The 15,952-nt window shown below is 41.4% G+C and overlaps 1 protein-coding gene across 1 annotated transcript in view; it reads right to left on the bottom strand.

Annotated features, from left to right (window-relative positions):
* Window positions 1–1,399: 1,399 nt before the first annotated feature.
* ccdc150 (coiled-coil domain containing 150) overlaps window positions 1,400–15,952 on the bottom strand; it is a 26,572-nt gene continuing 12,019 nt past the window's right edge. The window contains 15 exon segments of the mRNA XM_036598255.1: window positions 1,400–1,766; window positions 4,020–4,181; window positions 4,741–4,827; window positions 6,075–6,161; window positions 6,163–6,207; window positions 6,496–6,564; window positions 8,022–8,213; window positions 9,209–9,335; window positions 9,410–9,552; window positions 9,641–9,739; window positions 11,624–11,707; window positions 11,881–11,973; window positions 12,059–12,085; window positions 12,087–12,128; window positions 13,793–13,970. Of these exon segments, the coding sequence (XP_036454148.1) occupies window positions 1,635–1,766; window positions 4,020–4,181; window positions 4,741–4,827; window positions 6,075–6,161; window positions 6,163–6,207; window positions 6,496–6,564; window positions 8,022–8,213; window positions 9,209–9,335; window positions 9,410–9,552; window positions 9,641–9,739; window positions 11,624–11,707; window positions 11,881–11,973; window positions 12,059–12,085; window positions 12,087–12,128; window positions 13,793–13,970 (1,567 nt within the window). The 3' untranslated portion in view covers window positions 1,400–1,634.

Below are 15,952 nucleotides of genomic sequence, written 5' to 3'. Positions count from 1 at the left end.
CATAATTATGAGATTTTAGGTCACAACTATGGAAAACTGCTAAACTGTCCTTTCACTGGCATCTCACAACATTTATTAAGACTATATATATTTGAGGTTAATTTATCTATTTATTTTATTTCTTCTTTATTCTCAATTTTCCCTTCTTTAGTTTTGTGTTCATGTTTATCACCCATGACAGTTTTATCTGTATCTGATCACTGTAAGCACTATTCTCTTTAATTAAACAAATAAATAAACAGGTTTCTTTTGTTTTGTAGTTTTATTTATATTTATCTGATAGATATTATGTAAGTGCAGTGATTACGTTTTGTAGTTTTGTAGTTAACGTCACTTATCTAAACGAGGGTGAACCATCGAGTCAGAGAGATCGGATTTGAGCAAAAAATCGGATTTGAGCAGCGAGGCCTGTAATGTGAACGTAGCCCTAAAGCCTTAGAGGACGCCTTGAATGTGGAAATGTGGACTGGGGGTGCGCAAACTTTTGCACACGACCATATCTGTACCCTGAAAATGGAAACTTTTCAAGAGGATGAAAAAAATAAACTTTTAATGTAAGTTAATGTAGTAAGATTTTATTCAGAGTAATGTTGGGCCGTTTATTAGTTACTGATTTATTCATTATTAGATGAACACACAATATAAAGAGCAGCAAACTTATAAAAATAATGAAATAAAAAAATAAATTTAAAAAACAACAAAAAAAGCTTTGATCTGACTTTGACATTATTATAAAGGTGTTGATTCAGATGCCTCCTTTTGATTTTCACACAAATATGAATCGTGTACATGATAATATATACAATAAACATAGCTTTTGTGTAAGAAATATGACTTATTTTCATCATAAATGCAGAGAAATCTCAATAAATCACACCTTCACTGGACCCGGGTGGACAATGAGGCTAGACTGACCACTTACAGCTCATACTCAGCCACAAATACAGCAACCGCTGCTACAGGAAAAACATTAAACACAAATATAATAGCAAAATATACATAGTTGTGTTTGCTGGAATGTCCTCACAGAAAAGCTTATATATTTCATATTATACAATAAACTATACAACTATATCACACATTCTCATCTGTTTCCTCCTTATATCTACACTCACTGTCCACTTTATCAGCTCCACTGACCATACAGGAGCGCACTCCCTGTTCTTCAGTGGTCAGACCCTCACAGAGCAGGCCCTATTTGGGTGGTGGATCATTCTCAGCACTGCAGTAACACTGACGTGGTGGTGGTGTGTTAGTGTGTGTTGTGCTGGTGCGAGTGGATCAGACACAGCAGTGCTGCTGGAGTTTTTAAACGCTGTGTCCACTCACTGTCCACTCTATTAGACACTCCTACCTTGTCAGTCCACCTTGTAGATGTAAAGTCAGAGACGATAGCTCATCTGCTGCTGCACAGTTTGTGTTGGTCATCCTCTAGTCCTTCATCAGTGGTCACAGGACGCTGCCCACAGGACACTGCTGGCTGGATATTTCTGGTTCTCAGTCCAGCAGCGAAACTGAGCGTAACTGGGCTTAATTTGTCATTAAGAATGTCATATTTAAGTGTGTCAACAAAACATGCTATTTGACTGGGGGTCTAAAACTTCTGCCCGTATGGCTGTATATGAGGGAGTGTGCTACGTTAATGAGTGCGTTCGTCCAATGCGTTTGTGTCCACTTGCGATGCGGGCCAGCTCCCTCTTCGTCTCCCAGCGCTGCAGGGTGGACGCCCAGCGCTCCAGCTCCGGCTCCGCAACGCACTGCAGAACCTGAACACAAAACACAACATAACACAAGATTCACACAATTTCACTATTTAACCAAACATAGACGAACAGCTGAGACGTGTTTAGCGTCTGAAGTTCGCTTCTACAGTTTTAGCACTGGAGCTACGAGGCTAATGAACTAGTAATAGAAGCTAATACATCACCAATTAGCATCGTGCTAACCAACTAAATCACCACAGACTCGCCTCAAAGCATGTGGCTGATCATTATACGTGAAGATTAGATTTTTGTTAATATTTTGAATGAATGATCAAAAAAAGATAAATAATTAAGAATTTTTTTTTAAAATCATTTTGCTCATAATTAACCAAGGGTGTCAATATTGGTGTGTCTATATATCAAAATGTAAAATCTCCCCTGAAAATCCCCAAGAGGTCAGTCTTTTAACCTACCTATGCACTTGAACTGGACGCTGTTTGCTGTAAGTTCATTAATTCTTAGGATCACTTTCTGAGCTGCTCAGTGTTTTTAGTGTATGTAGTGTTTATGTTGGTCTAACTGCCACTAAAACACAGCCAGTGTGTCTGGTGATGTGACAGGTGTGGTAGAATTGTACTGTAACCTGCTGGGGGAGCATGGTGGCAGCGTTGCAGTGCATGCTGGGGATTGTAGTCTAGCGCGCTGTGAAACGGGCAAATATCAAAAGAAAGTTAAAATAATTTTGCGGGCCGGATATGATTGTGCTTTGCGTTTGAAATATGGGGTCTAGAAGATGAACAATGTTCAAACTGTTCATTTCGTTAAGCATGTAGTCGGTTTCACCATCGTTTCCAAAGTGTTTTGTGGTGTGTTAAACACTGCGCATGTGCAGACTGAGAGAAACGAAAGAAATCAGAGTAAGAGTACACATGCACTGAAAAACCCCTTTACGGAGCTTGAATTCAGCCTCTTTATCAGATTTCTTAATCAGATTTCTAGGCCTTAATCTGATCTAAGCAATCAGTGTGTGCTGTATACACGACCATTTGAATAATCAGATAACTCCAGAAATTCGATAATGATCGGATTGTTAAGTGCATGTTAACACAATCAGTGACAAATCGATCGGTCACAGTTACCAGTGAAAACTAGTGACTACTGTTAGGTGTGTATTACAGTGAAAATGAGAGTTATACATAAAGTTATGTACAAAAATGAACAAAAGTACAGACAAAATTCAGGCTGCTACTGTTCTTAGCTTTACGCTAACGCACTTTAGTCCATGTTTATAGATAACAGTGCATCATAGTGTCACAAACCACATAATCAAGTCTATTAGGCTGAGTTCAGACTGCAGGGGAATCCGATTTGTTTCTCAAGCCAGATCTTTTGAGATGACCGTCCGCTCTGTTACGAGTGATCAGATTGGATTTGTGTTTCCAGACATCATGCAACCCATCGTCTGTCTGCATGGGTTGCCGTGGTAACAACGTAGGCGTCAGTAACTACGTAGCTATGCTGGTGATGCGGATTTCAAACGAATCTGGATTCGATGTTGTCGTTGCGAGTCACGCAAAAGACATGTTGAAATCCGATTTGAGCGTCCAGACTGAGACACACATGTAAAATCTGATTGGAATCCCATTTCAAACCACCTCCAAATGAGCTTTATATCCGATTCACAAAAATCAGATTTCATGTGCTTTTTTTTCTGTCTAGACTATCAAAGGCTGCGTTCAGACAGGTAAAAGTGGCCCAGATCTGATTTTCTCACCAAATCTGATCTGTTTTGTTTGGCTGTTCACATTATATTTTAAATGTGGTCTGTATGCGACATCAGTCTGAACAGATCAGCTCCTAAACTGACCCTCATGTGTAAAAGGACAGAGCGTCACGCTATCGTCACGTATCGGATTTCAGTACCACAAATGAACGCGTCTCAAATCGGAACCGAAAATGTCAGATTCAGTGTGTTTATCTGATCACACCGACACACAGACACACATCTGAGTCACATATATAGAAAAAAGATCAGATTTGGGCCACTTTTACCTGCTGTGTGAACAAAGCCTAAATCCAATCTGGATATGCCAAAAAAAATCTGATTTGTGCTGGCAGTCTGAACAGCACTTAGATGGATTACTGAACAACTCCACACAGTTTGAGGCGAGTGTGTGATGATTCAGGCCTGCAGTTAGCACCATGCTAATTGTTCGGGATGTGAGCGTCTATTAATCTGTATAGTTCCAGTTCTAAAATTAAAGGAATGTGTGAATCAGATTTTCCTCCAGATCCCGATCCGAAGCTGTTACTCACGGATCTGTTATTGGAGGATATCTCGCCCGTATCCTGTTCTGGGGCTGGGATGTCCTTTACATTCCCGCTGGACTCAGGATGCTCCTCAGGTTCCACTTCACTGTTCAGGCTGTCAAACCTGGAGCGGAACCAGCTGTGCGCCTCTTGAAGGTTCTCCGAAATCTGCGGACAGAAGAGTGGGACAGACGAGGGATGGGGTGAAAAGCAAAAACAAGTGAATTGGGGACCAAAAGATTCTTTTATTTATTTACTTAAAACTTTTTTTTGAGAATTTTACACCTATTTTTCACACCTTCACCTTCCTCTCAAATGATCTCAGAATCAACACATGTTCAATACTGATGAAGATATGATGACAATAGTAGGTAATTCACTCACATCCTAAGAAGACGCGACCAAGTTTTGACTGATCATTAGATTCATCCACTTTTGGGGGTCCGAAGCACAACCGAAGCTACAGAATGTTCCTCTGCACGCTGCGTGCAATTACATAGAGGGGGCGCCAAATCCCCAAAACGTACATAGTGCTGCTTTACTGATATGCACTTAGTTGACTTCATGATTATGCAAAATTTCTAAAGCATTAATTATGTAAATATTGACTTAGACAAAATTTCTACTGGATTTTGCATGTAACGCCCTCGTAACAGCCGCATACAGCCAGCTAAAGCAGAGGACGAGCCTGGGTCAATGTAAATGCACTGCGTGGTGGTAGATGTACCTGCTGAGACTCCTGGCTGACCTCCCTCATCCTCAGCTCTGTTTCATCTCTCTCTGCGCTTAACTTCACTACACACTCCTCCAGAATCTACACGCACACACACACACACACACACACACACACACACACACACACACACACACACTCAGTTAGAGGTAGGAGTGCTCCACTAGGCCAGTAATTCTAAAACCACTTCGTCCTCCTTTGTGGACAGTAAAAGCCACTCACTCCCCCAACTTACTGGGTTTTCAGGGAATTTCCCTCAAATGTTTTAAAAGAGATAATAATTTACATGCACTCAATAATCTGATCATAATCAGATTTCTGCAGTTATCTGATTATTCAAATGGTCGTGTAAACAGCTCACTCTGATATCTTAGATCAGAGTAAGCTCTAGAAATCTGATTAAGAAATCTGATAAAGAAATCTGATAAAGAGGCTGGATTTTAGCTCAGTAATCAGATTTCTCAGTGCATGTAAACTCTTACTCTGATTTCTTTCCTTTCTCTCAGTCTGCGCATGTGTGAAAACAGACGGCGGTACCATAGCAATGCAGACAACAATCTCGCCTCGTTAGTAGCTAACAAAAAGGCAAAGAGAGAGATTTAAGACGAACGCCGATAATTTGGAGACGAATGGGCTTATTTGTGTTTATAATCACTCCAGCTGGTTTCCTGATACGTTTAATCTGCAGTGAGAAACTGACAAACACTAAAAGGTTGTGAAGCTGAAGTCAGTTTCTTGTTTAAATCCTCCCGTTCCGCCTTAAACGGTGCTGGCACTTACGTCCTGTCACTATTTAAGGTGGAACAGGAAAATTCAACAAGAAGCTGGAGAATAAGAAGCGACTTCAGGCTCGTAAAAGTCGAACGTTGAGAGACATTTTACAGAAACTGTTCTACTTTTGAGGAAAAGTTTCCTGCTGGAGATGTGAGAAAAGCAGCTATAGCTGAGTTAAAGCTTAAGACAGAGCAAAGTAAGTCTGTGTTTATGTTTATATTATATTTTAGCACATACTGAGACATGTTTACAGCCAAGATGGTAAAACGTCACTTCAGTAAAATGGACATGAAATTTTGTGGCTCCCAAGGTGGGTCGATTTTTGTTGAAACGGGACAAAATGGCTCTTCTTAACATTTGGGTTGGAACCCCTGAGTTAGACCAATCAGAATCAACCAAACACCCATGGTATTAACTAGCAGTCTGGTGCACTACATTTGGTATTGAACAAAAAAAATTCTTGACCAGATTGTGCTGTTTTTTTATGTTTCGTAATAAAAATGTTCAATCGGTATAAATCTTTTAAAAGTTGAGTTTGGAGATGGAGAACTAACTTTGCATTTCTCCTGCAGTGTGCGACTGAGCGTCCTCTCTGCCTGGAGCTCCCCCTGCTGGCTGGAGGACAGACTCTGCAACTCAGCCCTGCAGAGCTGCCATCTCACTGCGCACCTGCAGAAACGCCTGAGACTGAAACACACACACACACACACACACACACACACACACACACACACACAGCTGTTTCTAAAAGCTGCTTTTATTCATGTAAAGCAGTCTGAATGGCCTTTGTGTCTAAATTGTGCTTTATAAATCAACACTGTACTCAAAGTCATGAGCCGTCAGACTGTGTTCAGTCATATAATCCAATATTACCAAATCAAACTGACCTTGCCTGGCATGTGCGACAGCATGTTCACAGCGTTCAGCCTGTTTTGTGTTTGTGTGTTTTGCATGTTTGCGGCTGTAACGAGGTACCTGTTCATAACACATCCTCTCATATTCATTCTTCGAGCTCTCAAGGCTTTTTATCTCCGCTTCCAAGTCCTGCAGGAACACAAAACACATCTCTTTACCAATGCATCATCACTAATGACCTATTCCTATAGGAGAGTTTTGACTACTGAGAATCTGTATGTGTATTTTCTGGATACATATTTTGCGAGAACCAGTGGTCACATCTTGGTTGAATTCTGGCCTTAGTTTTGCCACAAATGGTATAAATTCTCTTCAGAGAAATGTTGAAGTGGGGAGTGAATAACATTCATAGTTAAATTGGGGTGAATAAATAGATAAATACTTAAATATCTGCATAATTAAGTTGTTGAGATGTAAACAAAGTTGTACAGAGTGGTTTGGGGTGAAACAGTGATAGGAACCAGATGTCCATCTCTAAAATAAACTGGTTCTGAACACCGTTTGGCCTAGAACTCACTCTAAAGATCCATTCATGGTGGAGGGATACATGATATGCAGGGTGTTGTGAGGCAAAATAGTCCCCAAAGAAAACGTATTTCAGATTTTCCACTATTTTCCCATCATCAATGTTCCATATAAACTCAGAAGACTCGTGTAGGTTCACTGGTGGTTCTGGATAGTAAATAAAATGTCTATATTTGTGTTGTAGTCATGGCGACCCCTGGTTCCTATCACCACCACTGTAAAGACATCTGAACCATTTCACACCAAACCACTCTGAATCTCTCTGAAAGAGCAGAACAGCCCGTATAGGTTGATTTATCCAAATTGGTGGGTTCCTGTGTTGCTGGTTTTGCGGGTTAGTTTCCATATATAGACCTCATAGACCAGTGCATTTTAAACTTGTTTACATACTGCTTGAAACGCATATTTGAAGAAAGTGAGGAAAGTTCAGTTTTCCATTATATGGGTCCTTTAAGATTTAGTGACATCTAGTGGTGAGGCTGCATATTGCAACCAACTGAATCCCCTCCATCACCCCTCCCTTTCCAAGCGTGTAGTAGAACCTACAGTGACGATCAGGCTTTTCTTTCTCTTCTTTGACACTGAGGATTCACCCTCCCTCGCTTTTTCTTGTGCTAAATAATAAATCTGATCCTCCATTTGTCTAAATTTGGGTTCTCAAACTTCTCACAACAGACAGCACCGACATCAACCACTGATTCTTCTCCTTTATACGTCCTCCAATCCAAGCTACAGCACTACCAAATTCAAGCTGCTTGAGCGTGAAGATTTGAAAGGCGCCCTCTAGAGCCAGTGTTTGGTTCGTCCATTCTGGGCTACTGTAGAAACATGGCGGCGGCAGCCTCTGTTGGAAGAGGAGCTGCTTCCTCTGTAGATATGAAGGGCTCATTCTAAGCTGACGAAAACACAGTGACTCATAGTTACAGGTGATTATACACTAATTTTACACACTGCACCTTTAAATGCAGTTAAAACATTCATTAATGTAGGATTAGGTCAGCGATTGCTGTGGTAACCGAGCATCCGCCGCAGACGCAGCAGATAGAGATTAAGGGTCATACCTTCATTCTCTGAGAGCTGCTCAGGGCCACTCTACTGTCCAGGTGCTGCTTTAGTTGGGCTTTCTGGGCTTTAATTCGGGACCTCTGACTGGACACTAGGTTCTCCAGCTCAGACACTTTCTCACGCAGCTCCCGATTGGCTCGCGACAGGTCACCTGACCTGCTGGACGCATCTTCAAGTGCTTTCTTCAGCTGGCAGAGAGGAGGAGAGATTAAAATGGGAGAAAAGAGGGCGACTAATGAGCAGGAGGTCATACAGCCAACAGTTGACACACAATTTAATGCACAATCACTGTTTATTTTTATTGCAATAAAAAATAAAACCTAAAATGCAGAAGTTATGGCACATTTTATGCTTTATCTTATATTTCTTTCCAAGATATTAAACACCAAATATGGTAAACAAACAGAAACGGAAATTGTGCATTACAATTTGCAGAATTTTTTTTTTTTTTATGTTTTATATTTTGTTTATTGTTCCCTATAGATGATGTGTCAAGAACATTGGATAAAAAACTGAACATACATATATATATAAAATTCAAACTACTGATAAAAATATACATGTAAAAATGAAAGCCTGACTATAAATAATGAAAAACTGAGTATCAATCAATCAATAAATTAATCAACCTTTATTTAAACTTGGAGTACATTGAGGTTGACCCTCATTTACAATGTAGCCCAGCATTATTTAAAAAGGGATCGAAAACAATAAATAAATAATAATTTTATGACAGAAAAGGTGCAGTTAAGAAAATAAACAAGAAAGAAAATATTAAAACAGTACATAACATAAATAAAAATGAGGCACATAGGATTCAGAAATCAAAACAAATCAAAACAAATATAAATAAAGTAATAAATAAAGCAATAAAAATAAACAATAAAACAACTAAGTAGGGTAAAAAATAAAATAGAAAGCAAAACTAAGACAACAGCAGTAAAGATTAAAAAAAATCAAATAAATGACACCAATTAAAATATAATAATAACAATAAAAATAATAAATCAACAAAAAAACAACAAAAAATTAAAAATAATAACTAAATCATAAAAATATGCATATTCAACTTCTGAGTGTTTTGCGCGTTAACACTGTTTATTTAAGCACAAGTTCACATATAATTAACCCCAGTCTAACTGAGCTGTTGTGAGGTCAGAGGTGCTGACCAATCAGAGAGTACCTCAGCCACATCCCGCTGAGCCGACTTCCTCCTGTGGTGCTTTTCTCGGCGCAGCTGCTGCCTCAGGGCGTCGACCTGCCCAGCCAAGCGGCCAATCTCTTCCCTCGCCTCCTGTAGCTCCGCCTCCCTGATGACATCATACATTCACGCACAGAGACACACCCACCAGTCCTTTAAATTACATCACTGGTGCCAGCAGGCCTGCGGTCACTCTCAGAACCTGACCAGCTCTAACAGAAACGTGTTGTAACGTTTGGTTTGGACAGTAAGGCCGTCTCCAGACTCTGAGAAAGACTCCGGTTGGCCAGCTGAGCTGCGTCCAGCGCATCGTACACAGCGGCCACCTTCAGCGGGCAGAGAAAGGATAGTGAGAGGACGGTGAGAATGGGTGTGAATGTGTTTCCTCTGTATAAATGACCATTGTGTGTGTACCTGTGTGTAGTTGTTCTCCCCAGACGAGGCTGTTTGGTGTTGTTTTGTGCGCTCCGCCCCCAGAGCCTTTAGCTCCGCCCCCAGCTGCTGCACTTCAGTCTGAACACATGCACACACACACAGCCTGGGGATCAGACATACTCATGTGCAAATGCAGGGGGCGTGGCTAAATCTAAATCTTTCAACTTCACTATAAGAGAAATCATAAAGATCTTGCAAACCAAACACAATTTGAAAATTTGAACTGTGGAAATGCAGAACATTATTTTATTCGCTCTCTGATTTTTCGACTGTCACTGTCCTCTCTGCTGTTGGCACGGCAACAACCAAGCTGACAGATCGGCTGTGTGACCCAGCAACTGGAACTTTTTGACAAACAGCAAAAGAAATAACCTAAGGCCCAATCCCATTTCTGCTTTTTACCCCTACCCCTTGTTTTTGAGTGTCACCCTAACCCCTTGGAACTGAGTTACAGGGTAGTGGTTGAAATCTCTCCTACGAAATGGGACCCTCAAATAAAAAGAGCATCACTTCATTAACAGCTACTGGTGCTGCTCTGTAGGCGACGCTGCCAGTCTGCAGTGACAGCAGAGGAGGGTAAAGTTCAGCTCCTCACTGCTGGGCTTTAGTTACATTTAGGGCATCATATGACTTCAAAGAGGGGGGCAATTATTTATTATCACCCACCACTAATTCTTCAGTGATATGAAGCTGAAGTCAGATATTTGCCAGATTCTTGTTTGAATTTTCCCGTTCCACCTTAAATGGTGCAGCAGTTACATTCTGGCGTTTCAGGCATCAGAACTGCTGGACTATTTAAGGTGGAACGGGAAAGTTAGCTAGCTAGCTACCGAGACATTAGCATGCTATTAGTGATTTAGTTTGGAGGGTCATGTAGCCCCAACACTTCGCCCTACCCCACTATTTCAACGATCGGGACACCCTACCCCTAGACGTGAACGCACAAAACAGAGGGCTAAGGGCTCAGTGGTAGGGGCGAAGGGTGAAGTGGGACTGGGCCTTTGTCTTCTGCTTTGATATGGATAGTGTTAGAGTTGGAGAGAGAGAGAGAGAGAGAGAGAGGAGAGAGGGAGGAGAGAGTGACCAGTGAGTGACCACCACACAACAATCTTTTCTTTTACTCACTGTTATATATTTGTATATATGTAATATATTCATTTTCTCTTGTTATATACTGCAGACACATATTAAATAGATTTTGTGTCACACATCGACCCGTGTCACAAGATAACTTGGACTCGACAGACTGCATTACCCACAATACTATGGGGAATCACATGACCTCTGAGGAGATTACGCGCTCCTATCAGAGGTCGCGCTCATCTGAGTACTAAATGTTTGCACCTGTGTTTTGAATCATATGACTCAGTCAGACTAGCTTTTAAGCCCAGGCTAGTTTAGTTTAGTTTCGCTCTTTGCGAGGTATTGCTTCTCCACGAACATACTGAGCGTTTTCCCCAAGTGTTATTTGCTGTACGTTTATGACCATTATTTCGTTCTTTGACTTTGCCTTTGCCCTTTTGTACTGTTGCCTGTCTTTGCTGATCAGTGTTTTTGGACCTTTGCCTATTTTTTTGACTTCGTTTTTGCCTTGCCTCTTTTTGGACTGTCTGCTCGGTGATATGATATGTTTATGGTTTGTCTTTTGGATTTGACCCACGCCTGCCTTCTGACCTTGCATCTGCCTAGCCCTATTAAAACACCTTTTGTCCTTTTAATCCGCGAGCGTCTGGTTTTTGACGAATCCTTACATTTTGTTTTATTATTAGATGTACTTTTGTATTATTATTTGATAATTAACAATTTCCCTTCTTAACTGTTGTATTGTTATTGTTTATTTTTTATATATAGATAACTGTTACAGTGCTTTGACAATAGAAATGTAAACTGTCAATAAAGCAAACTTGAAATGAACTGAACTGAGAGAGAGAGAGAGAGAGAGAGAGAGAGAGAGAGAGAGACCTGCAGTTTGCCCTTCTCGTAGGTCAGCTTGTTCTTGCTGTCCATCAACTCCCTCAACATCTGCTCTACCTGCTGCTGAGAATACTGAGAGAGAGAGACAGAAAGAGAGAGAGAGAGCCCAGAGAGAAAGAGAGGGAGAGAGGGAGAGAAGAGAGAGAACAGAAAGAGAAAGAGAGAGAGAGAGAGAGACAGAGTTAACACCTGGTTCTACACTCAGTCACAGGTCAGTCTGACCCTGTTGACCTCTGATGTTGTACCTGCTGGTGCTGCACTGCTGCCAGTCTTCCCATCAGCCCCCTGTTCTCCTCCTCTCTCTTCTGCAGGGCTGAGCTCATCTCACACAGCTCCACCTGTCAATCACACGCAGGAGACAGTCAGACTGGACGAACATCTGCACCTACAGCACTGAGCATACACACATCTGTGAATCTGAACCTGGAGCTCAGAGAGCTGCACTTCCAGAGATCCCCCGCTCCTTCTGCAGCCTGGAGACCACAGCAGACACCTGAGAGAGAGAGAGAGAGAGAGAGAGGGAGGGGGGGGAGAGAGAGAGAGAGGGGGAGAGAGAGGTGGGGAGAGAGAGAGAGGGAGAGAGAGAGAGAGAAGGGGGGGGGAGAATTGTTACACACTGTTGATATTGTCTCAAAAAGCTTCATGAGGAGCCACCTGAGATGATTTCCAACAGGTTTGAAGAGGATTAAACATAGAAAAATATATATTTTTTCACGTTTAAAGAGCCCATATCATGGAAAATTGAATATTTCTCACTTTTTTGTAAATAAAAGTGGCTGATATAGTTTGTAAACACTGTTTGTTTCACTCTCCAGTCCATACAGTCCATATATGGAACCTACACTGCAAAAACAGCCCGTTTTGAATTCTTTGTTTTTGTGACGTCACACATTTGCATATATCCGGCTGTTCAGTCTAGAGCAGTTTAGCATGGAGTGTTTCAGCCTGGACTGCTCTTTGAATGAGGCATAGTCAGAACAGAGCTCATTTGCATACATCGTTCTTAAAGACACAGTAACAAAAAAGCCTGTTTAAAAGGTCATTCAAGTGAGTCATGCAGAGGTGGACTTGCTTGTGTGCTTCGGCTCATTGTCCTGCTGTATAACCCAACTCTGGTTGAGTTTTAGGTCACTAACTGATGGGCGGACATTCTCCTTTAGGATTTTCTGACAGAGAGCAGAATTCAGGTCCTGGGTCCAGGTCCTGCAGGAGCAAAGCAGCCCCAGACCATCACACTACCACCACCACGTTTCACTGTCGGTGTTCTGTATGATGTTCTTATGGACGAATGTAGTGTTAGCTTTATGCCGGATGTAACGAGACCCATGTCTTCCAACAATTCCACCTCTGACTCATCAGTCCACAGAGTATTATCCCAAAAGTCTTGGGGGTCATCTAGATGTTTTTGGCAAATGTGAGATGAGCCTTTGTGTTCTTTTTGGTCATCAGTGGTTTGCGCCTTGCAACTCTGCCATGGATGTAATTTCTTCTCAGTGTCTTTCTTAGTGTGGAATCATGTACACTGACCTTAACTGAGGCAAGTGAGGCCTACAGTTCTTTAGATGTCCGTCTGGGTTCTTTTGTGACCTCCTGGATGCGCTCTTGGTGAAATTTTGGTTGGCCGGCCACTCCTGGGAAGGTTCACCACTGTTCCAAGTGGATAATGGCTTTCTCTGTGGTTCTCTGGAGTGGCTGATTTCAAGACTAGCTGATTTCACGGACTTTGCATCTGTATTTGAATCTCTTTAGAACGTGGCATCATGTGCTGCTCTCTGATACCTTCTAGCTGCTTCACACTGCCAGACAGGTTCTATTTACGTGATGTTTACATTCAACAGGTCTGGCAGTAATCATGCCCAGTGGTCAGTGAAACTGAACCCAGTAGTCCATTGAATTTGGTTAACCGGTTGATTTAGTAGCCAAGGGGGCAATTACTTTTTCACATACGGGCAGATAGTTCTGAACAGCATTTTTCCTTCAATAAATGAAATCATCATTTAAAAACAGCATTATGTGTTTAGTTGGATTATCTTTGTCTAATATTCAGAATAGTTTGATGATCTGAAACATTCAAGTGTGACAAATATGCAAAGGGGTGAATACTTTTTCACAATAAATTATAACTGATAAAACCACACAGACATCATAAGTGTTTACCTCGGCCTTTGCCTCGTCCCTCTCCTTCTGCATGGCCTCTCTCTCTTTGGCGGCGCTGCTGACCTCCCCGCGCAGACGCTCGATGGTTCTGTCCAGCAGGTCCTGATGAGAGGCCGCCGTCTCCAGGGCAACGGCTGAGCTGTGCTGCAGGTTGGCATGATCTGCCCTCAGAGCATCACTGTTAAGGGGAAACAAACACACCTGATTGGCTGCTGATTGTGTCCCTCAAACTGTATAAAATCACTGACTCACGGAAAAGGTCACTACGGGTCAGCTCCTTCGAAGGGACAGTCCAGCAGAAAATCAGCTTTACCCAATTTCACCCTGATAAGTTCGCTTCTTTAGTTTTCCACTGGAGCTACGTGGCTAACATAGCTAACGGGCAATGGAAGCTTATGTAATTAGCAATTAGCATGGTGCTAACCGTATGCCTAAATGATCACACACAGTCTCAGACTGTGTGGAGGTGTTCAGTGTCTCTAATAGACCTGATTCTGTGGTTTCTGACACTGTGTGACTCACTGTTCTCTATGAACACGGACGAAAGTACGTTAGCATGAAGCTAAAAACAGTAGCAGCAGCTTGAAGCCTGAACAAAGAAATCTGAGTAAGAGTTTACATGTACTGAGAAATTTGATTACTGAGCTAAAATCCAGTCTCCTGGATTCTTTTTTTTTTTCCACAACCATTTGAATAATCAGATAACTGCAGAAATCGGATTATGATCGGATTATTGAGTACACGTAAGGGATCTTTATTAAGACAATGAGTGTGTTTACATGCACTTAATAATCCAATCATAGTCTGATTTCTCCAGTTATCTGATTATTTAAATGGCCATGTAAACACCATACTCCGATCTAGAAATCTGATTAAGAAATCTGATAAAGAGGCTGGATTTTAGCTCAGTAATCAGATTTCTCAGTGCTGTAAACTCTTACTCTGATTTCTTTCGTATTTCTCAGTCTGAGCATGTGCGAAAACAGATGACGGTACTGGAAATAAGCGAGCAGCGTCGCCGCGAGATGCAGCAAAACACTTTTGGAGCGACACTGAAATCAAATACACGCTTGACCAATGATTTAAACATTCTTCATCCTCTAGATGATGTTTGTTCATATTTTCAGGTAAAGTTGCGATGTTTTAATAAAAAAATGCGGCATGAAGTTTGAGTTTTACGTTATGTTTACGTCGCGTCTTCTGTGAGTTTATTGGCTGGTTGTAAAACAGACATCTGATTACTGTCTGACTCATGTAGACCTGGAGTTTCCACATTATCTGATTACTGAAGTGCATGTAGGATCCTGCCTTCCACCCAAAGACAGCTGGGATAGGCTCCAGCACCCCACTGCGACCCAGAAGGATAAGCGGTTTAGATGATGTATGTATGTATGTATGAAGTGCATGCAAACGCGTTGATCGGATTACTGACAAAATCTGATTTTCTGCAGTCATCGGATTATGAAGTGCATGTAAACACATTCAGTGTTATACAGAACTACGAACACTCTAAATGCATAAATGGATCTTTGTGTGGTTAAACAGTTCTTTCCTATGATAGAAAATCGGTTTGTATAAGGCTCTTTAAAGAACCTTTTTACAAAAGTGGTTCTAAACAGCAGCAAAAAGGTTCCTCTATTGTTCCTCTATAAGTCATAGAACCTTTCTTTGGTACAATATTGAAGACTTTTTGTTCAGAATGTAGGTGCAGGAATAGCAGATAACAGGTGTTGTGCAGAAATCAGACTCCCCTGCTGATTCACGTCACGCAGGCATAAGGATTCTATATTTATACTTAAATTTATATAAATATTTATAATCTCAGATCAAAAATCCAATATTTTTCGGTTACTTATAAACAGACGTATGATGTAATCTAGCATCTGTATGCCTACATGAAGTGCATGCCCATAAAGGGGATTCTGATTTTGAAGGGGTGTCAGAATTCAGCACAACGCCTAATGGCTCTAATGGCTCGTCCCAGAGTTCAGCTACACAGGGGAGTTTTGTTCATTTTTATAGCTCACAGTAACTCATACTGTGTCCTAAACCACGTCTACAAGTCTGCACCTCCTTAATGAAGACCTGGACGCAGGTTGTGAGATGTTTTGTGGAGGTATGTGCAGAAAAGATTTGGGTGACTATTGACTTCTAGTGTTA

Source organism: Colossoma macropomum, unplaced genomic scaffold (genome assembly GCF_904425465.1).
Source record: "Colossoma macropomum unplaced genomic scaffold, Colossoma_macropomum, whole genome shotgun sequence".
Lineage (NCBI taxonomy): Eukaryota > Metazoa > Chordata > Actinopteri > Characiformes > Serrasalmidae > Colossoma > Colossoma macropomum.
Note: the sequence above shows the minus strand (reverse complement) of the source record. Positions and strands in the feature narration are given on the sequence as shown.